Genomic DNA, 22496 nt, shown 5'->3' with positions numbered 1-22496 from the left:
TTTTATGAGCATTGTGAGCAGTCATTGACTTGGTCTGCAAGTCGGCTCTTTACCTTCACCGTAGGAGGGCGAAATAAATTTAATTACAAGCCCGCAAGAAACAAATGTGGTTAAACAAAAAACAAGTGCAAAAACCACCGACATAAAGCATAACAAAAATAAAAGTGTCAAGGTTATTCAACCTGAACAATAAAGTATTTCGGTTATTAAAAGCCACAATTTTTCAGTAGTTTTTAGGTAGAGAGCTTCAAATTCCCATCCAGCATCATCTCATCTGAAATTCCATTAGCACGAGCATCATCAAAGCAAGTCATTCGCACGGCCATCGCCCAAAGTTAAGTCCACATCCTTGTTTGCCCAACAGAATTGGCCAGAGTGCCAGCTGCAATTCGAGACAAACTGCAGCAGCAACAGTAGCAACAATTGTTGCAACGACAGCAACAGCAACAGCAGCAACATCAACAGCTGCAACGGACGGAAGCGTGCTCATATGTGCGTAAAAAGTTTTTCAAGCGCGGCAGTAAACAAAAAGTCGACATGGACGTGGGATACTGGACATTTGGCCAAAAACAATGCTGTAGGTGCATGCGGCATGGCCAGGGATTGGGCTAGGGTTTCACTGCCACTATCGCTATCAGCCATGGCTGTGGATACTGATCCATATCCGTACATGTACACCGACATGGACGTGGACATGGCCACGGTCTTGGCCCGGAGCTTTTGCGCGGATTAATTGCATGCATCAAGCGAACGCAAAGGCTGTCACAACAGCCAAATTGCGAAATAAAATACTTTCATCTACACAACAAATTTTAGATGCCCTAACTGCAAGGAAAATATGTATCACAAAATCTATTTCTGTGTATATTATTTGTGATACATCAACATTTGGTACATTTGAATTTACAAACTATATTTTAAACAAAATTTATTAGAGCGATATTTAACCTTGCAAATTAGTTTCTCGATTCCAAAATTTCTGAGCTAAAAATATATTTGCAATGTTTATTTGCTGCATTTCTCAAAACAAATAAATTTGGAAGGAATATAAATGTATAGTTTCAAAAGAATGAACAGCACGCAGTAATGTGCACAAATTAATTTAATTTAATTTGATAAAAATTTTTAGAAATTAATTAAGTTAATTTTTTTTTTTGCTTATTTAAATTTAGCTAACCTTAATATTAAAAACGTTTTTTAAAGATAATATTTAAGAAATGTAGGGAATTAGGAAAAGGCATTTGATGAAAACCAAATGAAATTCGATATTTCAGCAAAGAAAATTCTTTGTTAATCGAAAAAGGGAATATCATTATTTGTAAGTACTCCAATTTCGGCTTTAGAACCTTTAAACGTGGAATTATAGCCTTTCATTTTCAAGTACCTACAATCAATCACTATAAATCAAACCTAATATTTGGCTTCATTTGTGATAGCGAAAATTGGGCTGTCAGTTAGCGAATGGCATCGGGAATATGAGACAGATTTGGTCAATTGAGCTGTCATCGCATAGAACGGCCCAATTAACCAGTCGCTCTACGTTGCCGCTGCACATGTGGCTGTTGGCTTCACTGCACCAACTTGCAACAGGGAGTTGCACACAAGAGTCGGCTACATGCAACTGAATCTCTGCTGGTTCCGCTGATTTTCTTTTCTGTTGCTGCTACTGCCGCCGTCAGTTGGCGGGCTTCAACTTCAATTTCAGTTCGCTTTGCGAGTCGTCGCCGTGCGGTTGGACAAATTCGAGACGGGTCGGAAAAGTTGCTGCTGGAGGCGAGTGTGGAAATCGGAGTGGTACACGACACACGGGGTCGGGAATTCGCAAAAAGAATGTTTAATTGAAGACCGCCGTGACACGCTTCCATGTCGTTTATCAATGGCAGTTGTGCAGCATGTGGCCCGGACTGGTTGCCCATATTTTTGGCAGTGCGTGCCTTTGGCTTTTACCTTAGTTAGTGGCAGACCGCTCTTTTGACCTCACGTTCGCGACCTGCAATCAAAAGCAGCAGCGACGAACAGACCAAACAAAAACATCAACAATTCCATTTAATCCGGGTAACGTGTTTGTATTTTTTTTGAGGGTTTTTCATATTTTCAAATGTCGCTCAGCCAAATTTGAATATGCAAAACTGCCCGACGACTGTCCAAAATCCAGAAACTGAATTCCAGTGGCGGTGGGAGTGAGTGAGTGAGTGAGAGAGAAGTGCGAAAGACAAAGAGGGAAAATGTTGTTCCGTCGCAGTTGTACGTATAACGTGGAGCAATCAACGCGACATTATGCAAAGGTAAAACATTGCATTGCAAACCCCACATTTATGTAAAAGATCCAGTGGCGAAAACGAAAACAAGAAAAAATGTACGTGCTTACATACGGTTATAGATACGAAAACCCATACGTAGATATAAGCTGGCAATAAGAGTATTTTGCTGCAGAGTGATAACAATATTTCTGAAACGTTTTATTATTTTAGCTTTTGACATCAACTTAAGTGTCAATCGAGTTCGACGAGAGAATAAAAGCTGGGCTCAAAACCGATAGATGTTCCTCCTAGTAATTTGTACACGAATTTGTAGTAAACAGAAAATGTTTATTGTATTTGCACAAATGTTATATAATACATTTAGCCTTTAGAGTACTAAAAAAAATAACCTGAAAACTATAAGAGCTATATAAATGGGATTGAATAGACTCTTGTGATGCCCAAAACGGGATTTCGCATTTATTGTTCACTTCCGCCAACGCAAACCACTAAATTTAATTGAAGAAAAAATTGTGTTTGGAAAAATGTATAACGACAAATTGTATTTAAATATATAAAAGCGAAAAACTGTGACTGAGGAAAGCTATTTTCTTCCTATTTGGTTTAAAGTAAAGGAAGTGTAGGAAATTGTTCTTAATTAAAATCTACTTTTAGTCCTACTTAACTTTGGAGATATGTCTTTCCTATTATATGAAAAATTGTTCAAGAAACCCAATAAACTTGCATTGTCCAAATCCTACAATAATATTAATGAAGATGGAAAATAGGGTCATAATAAAATTCAAGAATTCGGCTTAGGTGTACACAACATGTTTGAATTCTTTGTGATACAACATTGAATATGTTATTTCCAAAATTTTAAACAGCTTCGATCATTGTGGACTTATTTTCATTTACAGAGTCTGATATTCTTTTGCTCATGTAGACATTGCATGCCATGATTTACTAGGCTGCCAATACAAATTAAGAAAGCAAATAAATATCTATCTTCCATGAATGTATTGCAACGAAGCTAGTAAAATTCAGATTATTGTGTTACTCTTGTTAAATTTATTTGTAGGTTCGAATCATAAAATTACATCAGAAGCAACAAATTGCTTTTCCCAACTGGCAAACACACAAAGCTGGCAGCTTTCCAAATATTATTGTTTGGGCGGCAAATTCAATTCGGTTCTCGCCGGCTTAAGGAAATTACAAAAGGGAAATGCTGGTGGACAAATTTCAGTCGGATGGCCGCTTTTCACTTCCTTTTGTCTCCCTCTCTCTCTCTCTCTCTCTATCCCTCTCTCTTTCTGTGTCTGTGGGTCAACTTTTAATGCTGCAATAAATTAGAAAGCAATCAAATTTAATATGGACGCGGGGAGGGGTGTTGCAGACTCTTTTTGACGCTTGTCAAAAGACAAAAGCCGCAATAAATCAACGAGAAAAGCGAATGAGATTTGCGATTGCTGCGGAGTTGGCCAAAAGAAAAGGTGGCCCAACAGCAACTGTAATTACACGGAGCGGGAATTAATTAAAGTATATTTTATGGTCTCCATGCGGTGTAATAACTGTGCACACACCACACACACACATGTGCCAGCTAATGTGAGTTTAACAATTTCTCAAGTCTTGTTAAGCCAATTACACGGCAGGGCTCCACATCTCGCATTCTCGGATTCTCGGGTTCCAGTTTCTTGGTCGTCGAAATGGGGCCGCTAAAGCCCTCGGGTTAGTAGCCAAGATTCAAAAACAAGAAGGGCCCAGAACTCCAAGAAGTCTGGTGGGAAAACAAACAGTCTAAACGCAGATGCAAACGCAACTGGGTAATTGAAAATGTCATTGCAATGTTGCGGTTAGACAGCCAAAAGCCGCATTTGTTACATCGAATGGCCCTGCATTTCCGCTTTTGTTGCATTTCCCGTTTTCTTTTCGGTATCTCCAGCTTTTCACTGCCTGTGGCTTCTGCGGGCTAAGCGACAATGGAGCGATTACAGAGTTTTAAGCAAATGTTTGTCATGTCTAATGCCACCACGAGCAAATTGCGGCCATTTGCGTTAATTGTGTAAGGAGACAGCAGAAGAGAAGCCAAGTCTGGAGCAGTCAAGCCACCACAGAATGCTTAAGTTTCAGAGATAAATATTATATATACCACAGTAATCCATGGTTCGACTTAGTGATACTCCTCACTTAATTGAGAATGAATCGAAATCTAGCGGAAATCTAGGCAAGAATGGGAAAACAAAGTCTGGCCACTACACACACGCAATTTAATTTAAAATTTGCTATAAAATGTCGATAAAAAATTCTATATCCATTGACTGGTTCTATTTTTCGTTTTATATTTTCTTACTACGTAATTATTTTCTTATTTATCGAAAGATACAATATACTCTGAAGGCATAGAAATCGAATTTAATTTGCACTTCTATTTTATACAAGTTATTAATTATGCATTATCCAACTTTGTTAGCGTACAAAGTAATGTTATTGTGTTAATCGAAATGTGACAAACTTTAACATGTAAATTAAAGGGTGTTAATCGTAATTGGCTTCAAATCATTCTCCAGTTATTAAACTATGTGCTGTGTGTTCTGTGGGCGAAACTTAAATATGATTTTAAGAGAATGATCACAGCTCACACTGCTGGGTAACAATAATATTTTCTGAAAACAAAATCACTTAGTTCTACATTTCCTTTTAAGAGCAGCATACCCTTGCTTCGAAGGAGTACCGGGTGTTGAAAACACATACTTAACCCACAATGTAAGCGCTTTCTAACTTGATATCCTGGCCCTATTTATTTGCAGAGCGCCGTTACACTGTGCAACCTGGGAGTGGGTGCCACATTCGGGGAGTCCGTACTGCACGACTTGCCGCGGGACAGCACTGTGGTGACGAAGACGACCTGCGAACTGCTGCGCGTGGAGCAGCAGGACTTCCGACTTATTTGGGAGGTAAGTTCCTCGAATCCTGCCAAAGGATCAATCCATCTGCTCTCCTTCGGTTCCCTTCCTTAAATGAGCAGCTGTGCATGAGTTGCTAAAATGATATGCAGAAATGTGAGAGGCAGGGGCAACGACTATCTGCGGTATTCCTGCGTCATTGTCGAAAATATTTAATTAAAATTTCAATTAACATTTAATGATGCTCGTAGGGACGAGCCTGGGCCCGTGAACAGCTTTTTCCTAATGAAGTTCCAGGCCTAAGCCCGAACACATGGCAAGCAATTTGGGCCTCCGGTGTTAAGTGCTTTGGCTTTGCCGCAGAGTGGGGAATTAAGCCAAGTTTCTCTTGTGGGTTAAGTAGTTCTTTGTTTCGCCTACGTTTATGTGCGGACGGCATTAGAATGAATAGTGCAATGCATTATTTATGCCTATGTTGCATGTCAACGGACAGTTGAATGAAATGACAGGACTCGATGAGTACAGACAAAGCGATAGGATAATTAATTGGAAAGGCTCTCAACTGAACCAAACTGGTTACTCAAAACGGTTCGATTGGATGAATGCCTTTGACCGGAAAAGGAATTATATTTGCATTAGGCAAGCCACAAGGCAGGCAGGAATGTGGCAAAGACCCTTGGCAAAGCATCTTTTTGGCCATAGTCAACCGCAACATGGCTTACACATGCCAAAATGTACATATTTGAGGGACCCACATAATCGGGAAAAAGCCACTGAAGAAAACGGAAGCCGCACTTCTCGATTTGAATCAGGCTCCACCTTAGAGAGCTTGCCATACACGAAATACCTCGATTGGGTAATCAAATCTTGGGCGGGAGTGATATCCACTTTATTTCTGCCAGTGCCCGCATGCAAAACTCGATGTGAATTTCTGTGTTAAATTCGAAGACCCCACTAACAATGCCATTCAGCCAGGGGCCCGAAGTCATCCCCTGTGGCAGCCACAAAAGGTACAAAAGGGAAAACCCCGCCACACACATTCGAGCTACCAGAATTAGTGAGGGACGTGTGTTTACCTTATTTGTTAGGAGGACGGAAAAACGAGCAGGAGCCAAACCTCAAATTGGGGCATATACTATTTTGCAACATTATGCCAACATTGGCTTACCGAAAGGCAGCTCCAGTTGAACCCAACGATAACAAAGTAGCTGCGACAGCAGGGCCACCACATGTCACGTATACGCAGTGTGCAACAATGGAGTGAAAGTGGGCGGTGGCTGCTTCGATGCTATGGTTGCAGTACCATAAAAATGCGAACTGGGGAATTTTCTCAGCCACTGCCACTGCCACTGCCACTGCGTAAATGCGATAAAATCAAGGGGAGAATCGAAAGGGAATAGGAGAAATATTCGTAAGAGTGTAAGGGATATAAGCCATTGAGTTCATGGAACTTGTCATCCTTGGCTCCCGCCCGCCACTTTGTGCCCCTTGGCATAGTCGAGCATTTGATTTGTGCGCAAATATTTGCTCGAGTGGCCAAATTGAAAATGTCAGTGAAAGCAATTGTAGTCCCATATGGCGGGTGAAAGGGAATTTCGGGTTAATTACCAGTCTCGTTTCACCCAAAACCTAGAGGGCACAAAAGTGAATACCAAACCAGCTAGCAACTAGCAGCCACTTACCATTGAATGGCTGCCAATTATTCCGGACAAGCGTTTCAGCAATCCTCGGATTGGCATTGGAATTGCGGTTGGGATTGGCATTGGGATTGCGATTGCGATTGTAAAAATGTAGTAGTCAATTCCAAATCGAAACGACGGACGAAGTCGGATGTAAGTCTTGCATGGCCGCCTCGTAATCAATGGCGGAAATTACACTTGGCACTCGCGGTAAATTCTCAGATTGCTGCTGAGTGTGCGAATATAACTCAATTGGCGGGTGCTACGCTTAATGCGATTCAATGCCACTTGATTGCTAAATATTTGCATTTAATTTCGGGCGTGTTCTGCGTTTGCCCAAATGCCGTTCTAGCCGCTGATGCAACCGCGGCATTGCCAAACATGTGGTCTGCGTAATATACAGCCCATAAATATTGCAGCCGACTCTATTGAGAGCCCCGTGTGGCTTGCATGCACAGTTGCATGTCCATGGTCACGGGGTTATTTATTTATGCATAAACACAAGTTGCACATGTGAACCCATAAGGGAGATAGATGTGTGGGGGGTTGAGGGGATGGACAGGATGGGGAACAGGGATCACTGAAGGATTTCGAAGCCTTTGGCGCAGGAGGAGACAAATTCACTTGAGTCATCAAAGTGCCTGCTGCACCGCTCAATTTAAATTGCATCTATGTTGTGAACACTGTTCAATGAACACACTTCTGGTAAATCCACAGGATTTACTCAACAGTTTCTTCAGTTCTTTGGTAGTGCTTTGCACTGATTTCCTTTTGGTTAACTTGCAAGAAAGAAACGAGAATTTGAAGTATTTTTGCAGATAGTTTTTTTCATTGTTTTACCAAACGGAAAATAACAAACTGCGATATTTACCAAGAGATGCTTTGTATATTTTCCCAAAACGGTTTTCTTTAGTCCAAAGAAGTCTGTACCTGCCAAATTATTTAAGCGGGTCTTAATATTGTTTTTAAGACTTGAGTTTGAGATTAAACGGTCAAACTTTCGCCAGAAGTGGCAAAACGCCCTAGGAATATCATAAACGGGAGTGTTTACAGTGTTATATATTTATTTTATTATCATAAAACCATTAAAAGTGGCAATGTGGTACACTCAGATGGTCTCATTCAAATTTGTTTGCATTTTAAATGGTAATGGCTGCCACGCTCTAGCCGTTCTAACATATTTTCTCCAAGCAAAACAATGAATCCTCGGGAAAAGTTTTAAGCAAATAGCTTGAAAACTTGGAAACTGGTGGCCACTAAAATATATTTATCTATGAGCCATTTTTAGGAAGACAGTTTTTCAAGCTAATAGCGCTCTTGAAATTTATGTGCATAGACTTTGTCGTTGGAGCTTATATGAATATATCAGGCGAAAAGCCTTTGTTATTCTTGTTCCTTACAATTTCATTTATTTTTCAATACCATTGAATTTATATGATTCGCTTCGATTACCTTGTTTAAAACATTGTTTTTGGCCCATATAAATTTAATAATGAACTCGTTGGAGCTTATTATCAGGCGAAAAGCCTTAATTTTTCTTGTTTCTGTTTCCTTTCTTTTTCAATACCATTTAATTTATATGATTCGCCTCGATTACCCGGTATAAAACATTGTTTTTGGTCCATATAAATTTAATAATAAAATCGCCACAATGGCATCTGTTTTCAGTTTTCCAATCAAAGGCAAAGTAAAGTTTCCTGGAAGTACATAACTCGTCAGAAACCATCACGGTTCAATTAATGTGTCTGACATTCAAGGCGAGGGCCTATAACCCCTATAGCCCCCCCAACCCACTCAAACCCCCTCCCCCTCAACACTTTCTACGCCCACTCAGTGGGTGGCACTCATTTCGGCGTGCTGTGCGTTTGATAAGCAAAGTGAGTTTAATTTGCGTTGACGACGACGCCAACGCAGCGTTTGTCGCTTATCAGCGGACAGAAACTCAAGTGTTGCCAGGCGTCTTGGCTCCAATTTTAACCCACCTTCAGCTAATGGGTCTTATTGAGCACAGGAAATCGAAAGAAACTCAAAGAGAAATGTACAATATTGGACGTTGACAGGCCTTGTCTATGAACAACACGGTATTTCCTTCCCTGTTTAATTAGTTTGAAAAATGATTTGGAACATCATTTTCAAACATCATGGGAACTAATAATAATAATTTAAGGAAAGTTAAAAACATTTAAATAAAGATTGGATAACAAATGATAAACGAATGTTTATGATGTATGAAATATTGCCCTAAGCCCTCAAGAAATTTTTTATAAATTTTAAATTAAATTAGAAGGGGGCCGATTTCATTTCATTACCCCTTCAAAGTTAAACATTTTTTTTTTGTATATAGTTTTTATGTCCAGAGTTATACTGATCAGAAAAAAAATCATCAAATGATCATCAAAAAATCACCAGAATCAACCAAACTATAAAAATAAAATCTCTATAAAAACTGCAGGGGTAAAATAATTTACTGAGTACATTTTTGTATACAAGTTTTCATTTCCTTGATCTTTTGTTCAGGTGAGTTTATGCTCAAACTAAAAGTAGTAAAATGGTATCGTACAGACTTTACATTCGTAAACAAAGTTGTTAGCGACTGAATAATATTCTGCTAGTATTAATAGTTCTTTTGTTAATTCTTTGTTAATTATTCACTTGAAGAGCTTTTATTGGAGCATTTTGGTTGTCAAAAGTTAGTGGGTTAAAGAATTAGAAACGTGAACAATGAAGGGGCTTCGGCAACCCTTCTCCTTGATAAGTGATTGCAAACAACGAGGCTTCTATGTGTTTGTCGACTGCGTAAAGCTATCAGTTGGCAAATAAGCGTTTGGCAGACCTTACCTGCCAGCTCGAACTCCAGTTCCAAGTGAAAGTGACCCCAAAGGCTGCCCCGCATGGCAGCTGGCCGGCAGCGCTGGTCCACCCAGATTGTGGCCGGCAGTGACCTGACCCCCGGCGTCCTCCTGCTCCGCTACCGACGGCACAGCGGCGGGGAGGAGCAGATGGCGCCCACATTGGGAGCCACCAAGGCCACAGCTGGCGCCACTTCCGCCGCCGTCAAGCGGCGAAGGCGACTGGAACGGGGGCACATGCCGCGTCCGCAGTCGACGGCATTTGAAATGAGCAACGTAATTGGAATCTGCCAGTGCAAACAATTCGCAACAACCGATAAGCACTCTTTATTAATGGACACTTACGCTTTCCATTGCAGAAAAACAAGGAGTTAATGAATGACATTTTCACCAATTGCAAATTGAAGAACGGTATGTAAACAATGAATTCCACAGTATCCTAGAATTAGTACTCGTATGACTAACTCATCAGAAAGCTTCCATAGGTGATTAATGTCTTTGTATTTTTGTTTGAAAACAATATTCTTTGTATTATCTTTAGTGGTTGCGTGAATACGAATGTTTATTTTTATTTTGACTGACTTTATTATTACTATGAGAACTGAAATTAAACAGCTTCATCATCATTTAGAAACTGAAAACAAACAGCACACGAACTGCTACTGGCTGTGCCCATAAATCGAATAAGCAAATTATACTCACATTACACAAGCTATACAGTTGGAATAACAACAATTTATTAACACCATGGGTGCGTTTTTAGGTTTTGGTCCCACCGTGCAGGCATCAGCCGCGGCTACATCGCCCACCAAGCGACCTCTCAGCCCGGACCATCCCAACCCAGCGCTGCCCATTACTGAGGTGAGCACAAAGTGTACAAAGAACACAAACCAGCCAACAGAAAAGCCACCTCGAAACTCACATAAATATTATAAATGTTATGTCCTTACATTGACGACGACAAATGAGTTAATTTGCTGCTCCAGAAGCTGTCAAGGGAATTACAAAATATTTATGTGTTATTCATGAGGGGGGGGGGGGGAGAGGTCTTGTTTGGGACATTTCCTCTGGCTTTGACATTTGGCCCTAACCAAATGAGCTGGACTTTCGGATGGGGAAATTAAAGAAATTTGAAATCTTTACAGACGCCGAGTCCTGCTATGAACCGTATGGGCTGGGCCCTACGCATACTACTCGTCGCCGACAACTCCAGCTGTCTGAAGGATCGAAAGGTGAGTGTGGGGGTGTGAGGGGGTGTGGGGGGTTGGAGTGGAGCTTAACGCCTTTGCGATGCTAATTATCCCGCCCGGACAGGTCTCCGGCAAGCTAATCCGCAAGTGCGCCCCCGGCACCGAGCTCGTCGACTGGCTGGTCAACCTCTCGCCCATCGTCCACACCCGCGCCCAGGCGGCGGGCATGTGGCAGGCCCTCGTCGAGGAAGGAGTTCTCGCACACGGTGAGTTCTGACTCTGACTGCTGACTATTTGATGCTCACTGGCATAGATAAGTGACTAAATCCATACCCCATCCGCAGTCAACAAGGAGCAGCCGTTCAAGGACAAGTGCTTTCTGTACCGCTTTCGCCTGGACGAGGAGGGCGGAACGGCGGCAGCAGGAGTGCCCCAGGCGGAGGATCTAGGAGCGGCAAACGAACACATCCGCGAAGGGCTGAGTGCACTCTTCCAGCGTGGTCCTGACGCCACACTGCGTATGATATTGCGCAAGCCGTAAGTACCGCAGAATAATTGTGAATATTAGACGGATAAAATAAAAGTATGACTCCACTGTGACCGATTTTCAATCAGCGTCACCCTCGATCTTAAACAAAAAGTATCCTAAGCACCAAAAAGTACATTTTATTATAAATTATTTAAATAAAATTAGGGACCAAAAATAGTCAATAATGGATATCTTTTAAGGAACTACTTTCGATTTACTTTTTAAAGTCAAACTCAAAATTCTTTTTACTCATGCCGACAAATTCTCAAAAATTTTAAATTACTTTACAAACTATTTACTTTTGACAGTATAAAGTGTATAAAAGTCAGCCAAACTGGAAGCAAAGTAAATAAAAATAGGCCTTAAAAAATATCTAATTTAACGAATATCCTTCTTTGGCGTATACGTTTTTGTTTCTCCAACTCGGGAACAAGCTGAAACTGATGAAAAACAACTAAATTGGTTTAATATTCACGAAAACCACCAGAATTCTAAGTCGAGAGCTCGGAAACTATCAGCAAAGTAGCTTTAATGAGGTCAAGATTCTCTTGTTTATTTTGAATCCTCCCTGTTGAACAATAACTTATTTTTGATGTGCGAGTAATTAATTTAACCTGTAAAGTTTCTAATGAAAATGTCATATATTGTGCAATTGAGTAGCCATTAGCATCGTCACGAAAGTTAAAGTTAAAGTTACCTGAAAATGCATTGGGGGAATGATGTATATCACAAAATTCTTCATTTGTTGACCCACAGTTCGCACGAAAGGACATCGGAGGAACTGGAGCTGGTCTTCGAGGAACTGGTCCACATCGCCGCCCTCTCCCATTTATCGACCAGCATCAAGCGGGAGCTGTCTTCGATTTTCGTGTTCGAGGCTCATGCCCAGGCGGGTACAATATGTGAGTATCTGGCCGCAGAATCGATGGCTCCCCAGATTGCCGAGATGTGATTTTCAAAGAGAGAAGCGGCAAAAAAGTTGAGGAAACATTTTAATTAAGACCCAGCCAATTATGTCTCAATAAACGGGTCAGCCATTAGAGCTGGAACAAGTCAGCGGATTCGAGATTTCTAAACACTAATCACGACTTTTATCCTTCAACACGTTTAACCCATTACGACAACAGTATTCAATCAAGGCGACGAAGGACGCTCCTGGTACATCTTACTCAAGGGATCTGTGGATGTTGTGATACACGGCAAGGGAACTGTTGCCACACTGAAGACTGGGGATGATTTCGGCAAACTGGCCTTGATAAACGACGCACCCAGGTGAGTGATGTGGAAACCAGGCAATCCGTCAGTTGGCAATGTCATTGACAATTGAATCATTTTCATTGCGGAATTCTTAAACGTTTGGGCCATCTTTAACCGAGTGAAACTTTTGCAAAAGCCTCTTTGGCTGACCCTTGTGCTCTCCTATTTTCTAGTGGCCTGTCTGGGTTGAAAGCCCCACGGGTTGACAATGGCCAAATAGCCACAATGGCCTGAGTAATAGTTCAGGCGGAGCACTTGGTGCAACGGACGAGATAACAGGCAACAACCTCCACAACAGCGACAGATAACGAGCGGCATTGTGTGCCATTTTAAGGCAAACAATTGAAAATTGAAACAAAATATTAGCCAAGGCCCATGTCCAATTTGTAAGCCATTTCCTAAGCTGTCGCTTGAGCGGACGGCAAAGGAAGGGACCTATCAAAGAGTTGCCAAATAATGGATTTCTCTCCCATTGTTTGATATCAAAGAGCTACAGCCCGTTAAAATAGAGCAAAACACAACTTCAATACGTTGAAAAGTACCTTTGCAGTAAGGTATTTTTTCCACTATATGAACTACAAGTATATGCGAATTAAATGCGAGTGCATTTCCGTTTACAGTGCACACATTTAAAGGATAACTAGTTTAAGCTTCCATCCAGCTTTTTGGTTAATTAAAATTGTCAGAGAGGATGTTTGCCTTCAACAAATATAATAAATCGCGCTGCCGTGAATCGTGCTTATATAGCTGCATTCTGGTAAATAATTTCGCATATCGATTGAGTTCATTTGCCAACTGCAGGAGCAACTTTGATGGCTGCTACCGCTGAAATCCAATTTGAAATATTTTCCGTAGTGGCAGGCTCAAAAGCAGTGCATACCGACAGCAGAGCATATATTTTTCATATTTAAAGCTATTTATGCGACCGCGCATATACTGCATTTTTGTAACCTATCAAATGCAGTTTGCTTGGTGGAAATTTGCTTGTTAGTTAAAGTTTTAACCATTAAATGCAACAGAATCGTTTAATGAGTATATTTTTATTCCAAATGCCTTCCAAGAGATTGCTAATTAGTTATCAAACTTTCCGGCAGAGCTGCTACCATTGTACTCAAGGAGAACAATTGCCACTTGCTGCGCGTGGACAAGGAACACTTCAACAGGATACTGCGCGATGTGGAGGCCAATACCCTGAGACTGCAGGAGCACGGCAAGGATGTTTTAGTGCTCGAGCGCGTGGCCAAGCAACGTGGACAGCATTCGGCATTTAAGTGAGTGTCTAATCAATTTTTAATGCGCCTTCAAATTTAATTGAAAGTCGCAGCCGGGTTCTGATTTGATGGGTCGCGGGTATTTGGTTTTACGGCCACATTTCGCTTCGATGGAATGCCAACTTTGATATCCTTAGTATTGTCTCCGATTAAAATGAAAAAAGGGCGCTATACAACCTGTTTTAAATCAATAATATAATTAATATCTACAAACATTCATTTTCCTTTAAATTATTAAAAGTAGTATTTTTTTACAAAATAAGTAAAACAATAACATTTATTCAAAAACTTGTTTTGAAATTAGGTTTTCCATGAAAAGGGTACATTGAAGTTGACTAAAAGTTAATCAAATTAAAAAGCAAAACCAAAAGTTTTTCCAATCTTTTTCATCATAAAAGCATCGCAAATGTTTGTAAAACAAATAAGACAAACTCTCTCATTCATTTAAATAATTTGTGATATGACATTTTTCGTACATATCCTTCCAGTCGAAAAAAAGATTATAGAAACGAAGGAAATATCTCATGCTGTTAATAAATTAACTATGACCTTTAAGAGGATTTAAATAGTTAATCCGTTTGTAGATAGTCAACTTAGAAAAGATAAAATATTTAAAATTTATTTTTTCTACCTAGATACACGGTAATGTCGGGAACTCCGGCCAAGATGCTGGAGCACCTGCTGGAGACGCGACTGGGTCAGTCGGTCGGCGGAATGGACCCCTTTCTGGACGACTTCCTGCTCACGCACATCGTATTCATGCCCGTCGTGCAGCTGGTTGATGAATTGGCCAACTAATATCCTTTTTAAAACACAAAAATCACCGAAAAATATTTTAAGCCTTTGAGTCAGTCCTTGGCAATTCCAGCCACGTCTCAGAACTTAATCTGCGCCGTGAACCACTTTAAATTCCCCTGTAGCTCTTGTATCATTTCCAAGGTCCGTTTAGGTAGGTTCAGGGTGCACTTTAAAAGTGCACCAAAAAGAAAACCCCTCTTGGACTAGGCCATCTCGTGCCCGAGTCACGTTCCCATGGGTGGGAACACGAAACATTTCCACAGCGACAGTTTAAGTGCCGGCAGCACGCAAGCCTCTACACATGACCCCGATCCCGGCCAGCTGGTTTGGGTGTGGATGTGGATGTGGGTGTGGGCGCGGGTGTGCGGAAAATTCGGGTGGCTTTTTGGGCTCGAGTGTAGCAGAAAATGCTAACAAGCAACACTTCCGTTTCGGCGCAGGGAGAACAATTCAACTTCAGTCGAAACAAAGCCACAATGATGACTTGGGTCAGCGTTTTCGGAATGCTTCTATGGGGGAGGTAAAACTCTGCTCAATGATGCCTGAAACTAATCTCACAATCTGCATCGAAATACGTGATGAGTTTAATAAGCAGGCAGGACTAAGCAACAAGGTTAGGAGAAATGCGGGACAGAAATCAATAACCAGATTCCGCAGGTCGGAAAAACCATTTTGAGTCCTACTCGACCCTGTTTGGTAGTGTAGGAGGTATCCAGAACCCAGCAAATCCCACTCTTAATCCCATTCGCCAGGCCAAAACGTAATTGGTTTCCCCCTTAACCGCCGTGTACCTTCCATTGCGATGCCCATGAGGATGCCCAGACGCCCGAGGATCGGGAGTACATAATCAACTTCAAGAAGCGCGTGATCCAGTTCATGCAGAAGTGGGTCATGGCCGTGCGGCATGCGGCCTTCGAGGAGCCCAGCGTCTGCGACTTCATCGAGGACCTGGCCGCCGAGGTGGAGGCCGATCCCGACCTGAACGAGGAGACCAGCATCGTGCACAACGTGCTCACCCAGATGGCGCGCTACCAGGAGGACCGCAACCAGAACGCCGGCCAGAAGTGGAAGCTGCCGCCCAACGGCCAGCCCATCTGTCTGTTCAGCGGCAATGCGACGCCCTCGAAGACGGTCATTCGACCAGACGATGACAGTAAGTGTCCCCCTCGTTTCCCACTGAGAAAGTAGTTCTTAGGACCAACACAAGCATCATAAAAATTTATTTGTTCCTTCAATATCTTGAAATATATATTAAAGAACTTTTTATGGGCTTTAAGCCGAAACTTAAGTAGACAAACGTCTTTCAGAGACTTAAATATTTTCTCTTAATGAAATACAGAGAAATACAAATTGAACGACAGTCCAACAAAATTTAAAATATTGCAAACAAAAAATATTTATAGTATAATACATAAACCTTCATAATAAAACTACCATCTGTTAGAGATAGAGAATTCGAGTTATAGAATACATATCACGATGAAAATTTATTTTCCATTGCCAATATAATTAATTCAACTAATAGGGAAGTTTTATTTAAGGAAGTTAAACTGTATAAATAAATGTCTGATTTAAGTCCAGTATTGTAGACTATATAAAAAAATATTTAGTTCACCGGCTTTAAACATTCTGGTTCCTTAATACAATTTTGTTTTTCAGTAATTTTCCGCGTCTATTGCGCCGACCACACCTACTGCACCCTGCGATTCCCCATGCACACCACGGCGGAGCTTATAAAGGCATGTGCCGCCGACAAGCTGCAGCTGAACCGGGGACCCGAGGACCTCGTCCTGGTGGAGGTGAAGTCGAACGGGGAGCGTTCCGTGTTCAAGGACAACGATGTCAGCATACCAACAGGTCTGTCGCTCAATGGCCGCCTGTTTGTCTCCGTCAAGGATCACCTGGATGCCTTGGTAAGCGGTTGTCCCTGGATGTTGTATGGCCATTTGTCATCCCTGCTTTTCCCACAGACTCAGCTGCAGGAGCAAGAGGGCCCCACCGAGGGGGTGGACATCGACCTGGAGATTCTGAGCACCAAGGAGCTGGCCTACCACATCACCCTGTTCGAGTGGGACCTGTTCTGGGCCGTTCATGAATACGAATTACTGTATCACACCTTCGGGCGGCATCACTTTGGCAAGGTAAGATAGCAAGCCAACTTTTGCCAAAAAGTCTCAAAAGTCTCGTTTGGGTAATTAGCCTGCCAGACACTGACCGCAAAACTGTTGCCATTTGTCATCTGCTGGCAAATTAAGTTAGCCCAGAGTTTTGCCACTCAAAGAAATTAAAGAAGGCCCGAAACTATTTGACTAAACTTTCCCAAATTGATCGAATTTCTCCATTTCACCCACAGATCACGGCCAACTTGGATGTCTTCCTGCGCCGCTTCAACGAGGTTCAGTACTGGATTGTCACCGAACTGGTATCCACGCCAAGTCTGAGTAAACGCGTAGGTCTGGTCCGGAAGTTCATCAAGCTGGCCGCCTAGTAAGTTATGCAAATATGTCTTTTGAATAGGATATACTGGACTCATTAAATAAATGAGTACATTGATTATTTCCAAAATATGTAAAAGGGCCTTTTCTCTTTATTATTATACCCTTGCAGAGGGTATTATAATTTTGGTCAAAAGTGTGCAACGCAGTGAAGGAGACATCTCCGACCCTATAAAGTATATATATTCTTGATCAGGATCACCTCCTGAGTTGATATAGCCATGTCCGTCTGTCCGTCTGTCCGTCTGTCCGTCTGTCTGTTTCTACGCAAACTAGTCTCTCAGTTTTAAAGCTATCGAGTTGAAACTTTGCACACAGCCTTCTTTCCTTTGCACGCAGTATATATGTCGGAACGGCCGGGATCGGCCGACTATATCCTATAGCTGCCATATAACTGATTGATCGGAAATGCCATAACTTTGGTGTTTGTAAAGTTAGGAAGTTGGAATTTTCTATGGGTTTTATATTTGGCCAATCAATCCGACCTACCAAATTTCATAAGGATCGGCCGACTATATCTTATAGCTGCCATATAACTGATTGATCGGAAATGCCATAACTTTGGTGTTTGTAAAGTTAGGAAGTTGGGATTTTCTATCGGTTTTATATTTGGCCAATCAATCCGACCTACCAAATTTCATAAGGATCGGCCGACTATATCCTATAGCCGCCATATAACTGATTAATCGGAAATGCCATAACTTTGGTGTTTGTTAAGTTAGGAAGTTGGGATTTTCTATGGGTTTTATTTTTGGCCAATCAATCCGACCTACCAAAGTTCATAAGGATCGGCCGACTATATCTTATAGCTGCCATATAACTGAACGATTGGAAATGCTATAACTTTGGTGTTTTTAAAGTTAGGAAGTTGCGATTTTTTATGAGTATTAAGAATGCATCATATCAATAATTTTTGGAGAATATAATTTACAGAGTATTCTGCAAGGGTATATCAACTTCGGCTCCGCCCGAAGTTAGCTTTCCTTTCTTGTTTTTGATTGCATCAATAGAAAAATCAATCTGCCAATATTATAATTGCTTTTTCTTAATGCCAGAAAGAATTATAACTAAATCCTCCATACTTGATAAAATGCTATATATTCCGTAACATCATTTTGAAAAACAGAATATGACTTATAGGATTTTTTGGATGCATTGGGTCCTAAAAATTATATACTCACTACCTATTGTCCTGTTACAATATATGTTGTATACCTGAAATACAACTTATGTTATTTAGTAAAACTTATGAATTTAAAGATTTTGGATTCAAGTTCAAAAGTAATCAAATAAAAATCATAATAGATCTAGTGGAAAGCCTTTTACCGATAAAGACACAATATTAATCGGCTTCATTCATTAATTCCAGCTGCAAGGAGTACCAGAATCTGAACGCCTTCTTCGCTGTCGTGATGGGGCTGTCCAACATGGCGGTGTCCCGGCTGCAGCAAACCTGGGAGAAGATCCCGTCGAAGTTCAGGAAGATCTTCCAGGAGTTCGAGGCGCTGATCGACCCCAGTCGCAACCACAGGGCGTACCGCGTGTTCGTGGGCAAGCTGCAGCCGCCGCTGATCCCGTTCATGCCGCTGCTGCTGAAGGACATGACCTTCGCCCACGAGGGCAACAAGACCAGCCTGGACGGCCTGGTGAACTTCGAGAAGATGCACATGATGGCCCAGACGATGCGCACCATCCGCTTCTGTCGCTCCCGGAGTCTGGGTAAGTCCGCCATCCGAAAAGTAAAGTGCTCATTAAAGTTCGATTTGCCGCAGGACTGGAGCCGCCATCGCCGAAGAGCGAGGGGGAGGTGAGGTCGTACATCAGCAGCTTCCGCGTCATCGACAACCAGCGGGTGCTCACCGCCATGTCCCAGAAGGTGGAGCCCACCAGGAAGCTCTAAGCCCGAAAGGCCCTGTTATCCGATTAGCTTGTAGCGCGTAGTATGTGTCTAACCCCGAGTGTGTGTGTTAATCAAACCGCAATTAGCTGCACAGTTATGAGCTTAGCCGGGTTGTTATCGGGAACGGCAATTTGGAGCACGGCCATCACAACCATCACAACCCGGACAAACTTTCATCCACATCCGCATTCGCATTAGCTTAAGCTACAGTGTATCTATGACCCCGACTATGAACTATCTCAATCTTCTAATGAACTGAAACCCAAAAACGCATTTCAATGCAAACGAGAAACTTTTTGCTTTAGTACAAAACGAATGATGGAAAACAAATTTAGAATTCGGAAATCCCGGCGGAAACCGAAACGAATAAAAACAAAACTTGGACGTGTGTGATACTAAACATTTAGAGGAGGCAACATCAAAACAAACAGCACTAAACTGCATAATTTCCTACAAAACTTTACTATATAAATCCTACGCAAGCTAGTAAAATAATTTGTAAAATTGTATAACGTATGCAAGAGCATGGAATCTATTTTTTTAAAAACCCTAAACTAAATCCAACTATTTAACAGTCTAGTTGAAGCTAGTTATTAACATGTAAGCTATGTAGCGGATAAGTTATTCTATTATTAGTTTCGAGTTTTTCTTTCATTTGGTAATTCTTTACGCTCCTAAGTACAGCAACTCGCAAATAAAATACGAAACCATTTATTAATATTTATTTACACAACCATTGTTTGTTTTATTTTGTAGAAAATGTAGTCCTTTTTATGTTAAGTAAGCTATTAAATATGCATACGTAAGTGCATATAAAACATTAAACACTGGAGAGGGACCTTATTAGTTGTAGTTTTGTACATATAGACGTGTAAAACCATTTACATGGATTATGCACTGATTATGACTGTGTTCAAAACATGGGTAGTATGTACAATTAAAAAATTTCAATCGAAATACTTCAAATACAACTTAATTGAATGGGAAGAGCACTTAATGCATAATGAGAAATATATAAAAAGGTGTGGGCGTGCTCTTTTTTTCCTATATTTTTGGTAATCTAGAGAGTGTTCCAAAAAGAACACTCGGTTTTCTCATTAATGAGATTAAAAAAAAGATCTGTAAACGATTCATAAAAAAACATCTCAATTTTTAAATGTTTTCCATTGACAACATTACTCCTATTTTGAACACAGCTGTATATATTTGTTGTTATCAATATATTCGGTACTCATAGAATAAGGGCTACACCCTCTGTATGGACAACAATCAAAGTTTATGCATCTCGATTTTATATCACAGAAATTCACAAGCCAGTCAAGTTTTTTCTTTGTCACGGTCAGCGCAATGTAGAATACTACTTTTTTTTTGGAATCACCTACTTAGAATGATTCAAATATTTTACATAAAAAACTAATGTAGAAAAATAAATGAAAGCCTTTTTAATACAAAATATGTGTACCGAGTATCCTAAAGTCGGATAACCGACTAAAGAGTTTTTCTTTTTCAAGAGTCAACCTCTACTGAAAGCCGTTTGACCTGTGGGGTCTGGCGTAAAATGGAAGAAATGCCTTATGCCGACCCTATGGGTAAAACGAATTTTCTAGTATGAAATCGTAGTAGATAATCCTGTATTTGTAGTTACCATTCTAACCCAACTCCTCTCCCAAGTAAAGGTCTCTCAAACAACGATTTATCTCATAAACAAACTCCATTCCTAGATGTAACCAAAACTTTGACCATGATGCGTAGAATATAATTGTCGTGTTTAATAACATTTTTTCCTTTACGTACACCAATCGAACAAACAATATATATTTAACTGTAATCCAAGACATTAAGTATCCAGTGGTTTCTCCCTCAAACAAAGTAATACAAGCAAGAGCAAACGAATTTTCAATACAACTTTTATAGATATAGCGAACCGATTCAAACGATACAATACTGTTTAGTTTATAGTTAATGAGATGTAAAAATGTAATATTGATTTACAAGCAACGCAACACCAATTTTAGTATGGAACAGTTTGTAAGTAGAGTTGGAAAGCCTTTAATTACTTTATCTACACCACGTGCTTCGGAAACGGGTAGAATCTATCACAATCATCCGCATAGAATTGTGTAGGCGTTATAAACCCGACTCAACCTAACAATCCTTTGAGGAAATTTTCGATAAAAATAAAACAACTCTTATAGCATTAATGGGACGAGAAGAGTATATAATGTATTAAATATTTATCTAACGGATCCATAAATATAGCATATAGTTCGTAGAACCTATTATTAAGTAATCGTTTCCGAAAAGAGGAAACCCTTATGTGTCAAAACCAAGAATGTTTCTATATTTTTGAGTACTGCTATGTTAATGCCAACAATACACAGCAATTCTTGCTATTGTTGTGGACTTTCAATAATACAGATATAAATACTATATACATATACCAAAATATTTAATATGCAAGTACTCTAAAAAGGGAAAATTTCAAATTTTACTTGTGATTCGATTTGACAATCTCAAAACATAACTCTATGAACTTTTAATTTTTCCAATATTACCTAAGCACTTTGCATAAATTCAACATCATTGGGTAACTCACGGATGCACACAAACAGATATATTCATGCTATACGTATATACCTCCGTTACCAAAATATAGCTAATGCCAATCATTCATAATCAGTCAGTAAATGTTCGAGCCGTAACTAGTACTAACCACTAAATGTTCAAATCAGTGTTTACATGTCTAACGCAAAACAATCTTGAGGTTTACTTACCTACCATATAGCAAAATAGAATAAATAGTTCGTAATACTGGATGAAGGAGGCTCCCAAGAGCTCACAGTAAGAAGACAACACCAACAAACCACTTAGAAGTAATTAAATCCATCGAGTATGGAATAGACGTGCATATTGTGTAGCAGAACCAGAGATCTTTTAACCGTACTACCAGATTACATATACTAATTACGTGTATACCCATATTGCGATGAGCGAAGTGAGATTTATGCAAAGCAGAGTAAATATTTTAATGGCAAACCTTAAATGTTGAAACTAAGTGTAAACCAGCATGTATCTTTGAATGTCTAACATTTTGAACTCAACTAATATTCAAATAAAGATTTATGTGTTAGCAAATCCCTACTTGTTTTTTATTCGTGTTTATGGGGAGAGATATCTGTTTTAAAACAAACTATCGCATTTTTTAATGCTGAGAATAACTGTGAATCAAACAAGACAATAATATCATTGATCGATTGGGTTTTTACACCATTGTATTATCATTTTTTGCACAATGAATCAAATTAATTAGTATACTTCATAGACCACTTTATCTAACAACAAGAAAGCAAAGCTAACTTCGGGCGGAGCCGAAGTTGAAATA

General features: G+C 40.4%; 1 protein-coding gene across 4 annotated transcripts in view; it reads left to right on the top strand.

Annotated features, from left to right (window-relative positions):
* The window catches only part of LOC108044282 (rap guanine nucleotide exchange factor 4), a 44547-nt gene extending 22301 nt beyond the window's left edge, over window positions 1-22246 (top strand). For 2 of the 4 annotated variants that reach the window (XM_017123241.2, XM_044456531.1), the window contains 16 exons: window positions 5051-5197; window positions 10034-10085; window positions 10438-10535; window positions 10820-10906; window positions 10989-11130; window positions 11209-11401; window positions 12150-12295; window positions 12521-12665; window positions 13745-13921; window positions 14557-14718; window positions 15511-15872; window positions 16379-16632; window positions 16690-16860; window positions 17073-17206; window positions 18584-18933; window positions 18987-22246. In XM_017123241.2, the coding sequence (XP_016978730.2) occupies window positions 5051-5197; window positions 10034-10085; window positions 10438-10535; window positions 10820-10906; window positions 10989-11130; window positions 11209-11401; window positions 12150-12295; window positions 12521-12665; window positions 13745-13921; window positions 14557-14718; window positions 15511-15872; window positions 16379-16632; window positions 16690-16860; window positions 17073-17206; window positions 18584-18933; window positions 18987-19114 (2748 nt within the window). In that variant the 3' untranslated portion in view covers window positions 19115-22246. Of the gene's footprint in view, window positions 1-2210; window positions 2286-5050; window positions 5198-9701; window positions 9951-10033; window positions 10086-10437; window positions 10536-10819; window positions 10907-10988; window positions 11131-11208; window positions 11402-12149; window positions 12296-12520; window positions 12666-13744; window positions 13922-14556; window positions 14719-15510; window positions 15873-16378; window positions 16633-16689; window positions 16861-17072; window positions 17207-18583; window positions 18934-18986 lie in introns of those variants that run through there. The other 2 variants (XM_044456530.1, XM_044456529.1) reach the window with 2 other exon arrangements.
* Window positions 22247-22496: the final 250 nt, after the last annotated feature.

This window comes from Drosophila rhopaloa, unplaced genomic scaffold (genome assembly GCF_018152115.1).
Source record: "Drosophila rhopaloa isolate 14029-0021.01 unplaced genomic scaffold, ASM1815211v1 contig_115, whole genome shotgun sequence".
Taxonomy (NCBI): Eukaryota; Metazoa; Arthropoda; class Insecta; order Diptera; family Drosophilidae; genus Drosophila; species Drosophila rhopaloa.
Note: the sequence above shows the minus strand (reverse complement) of the source record. Positions and strands in the feature narration are given on the sequence as shown.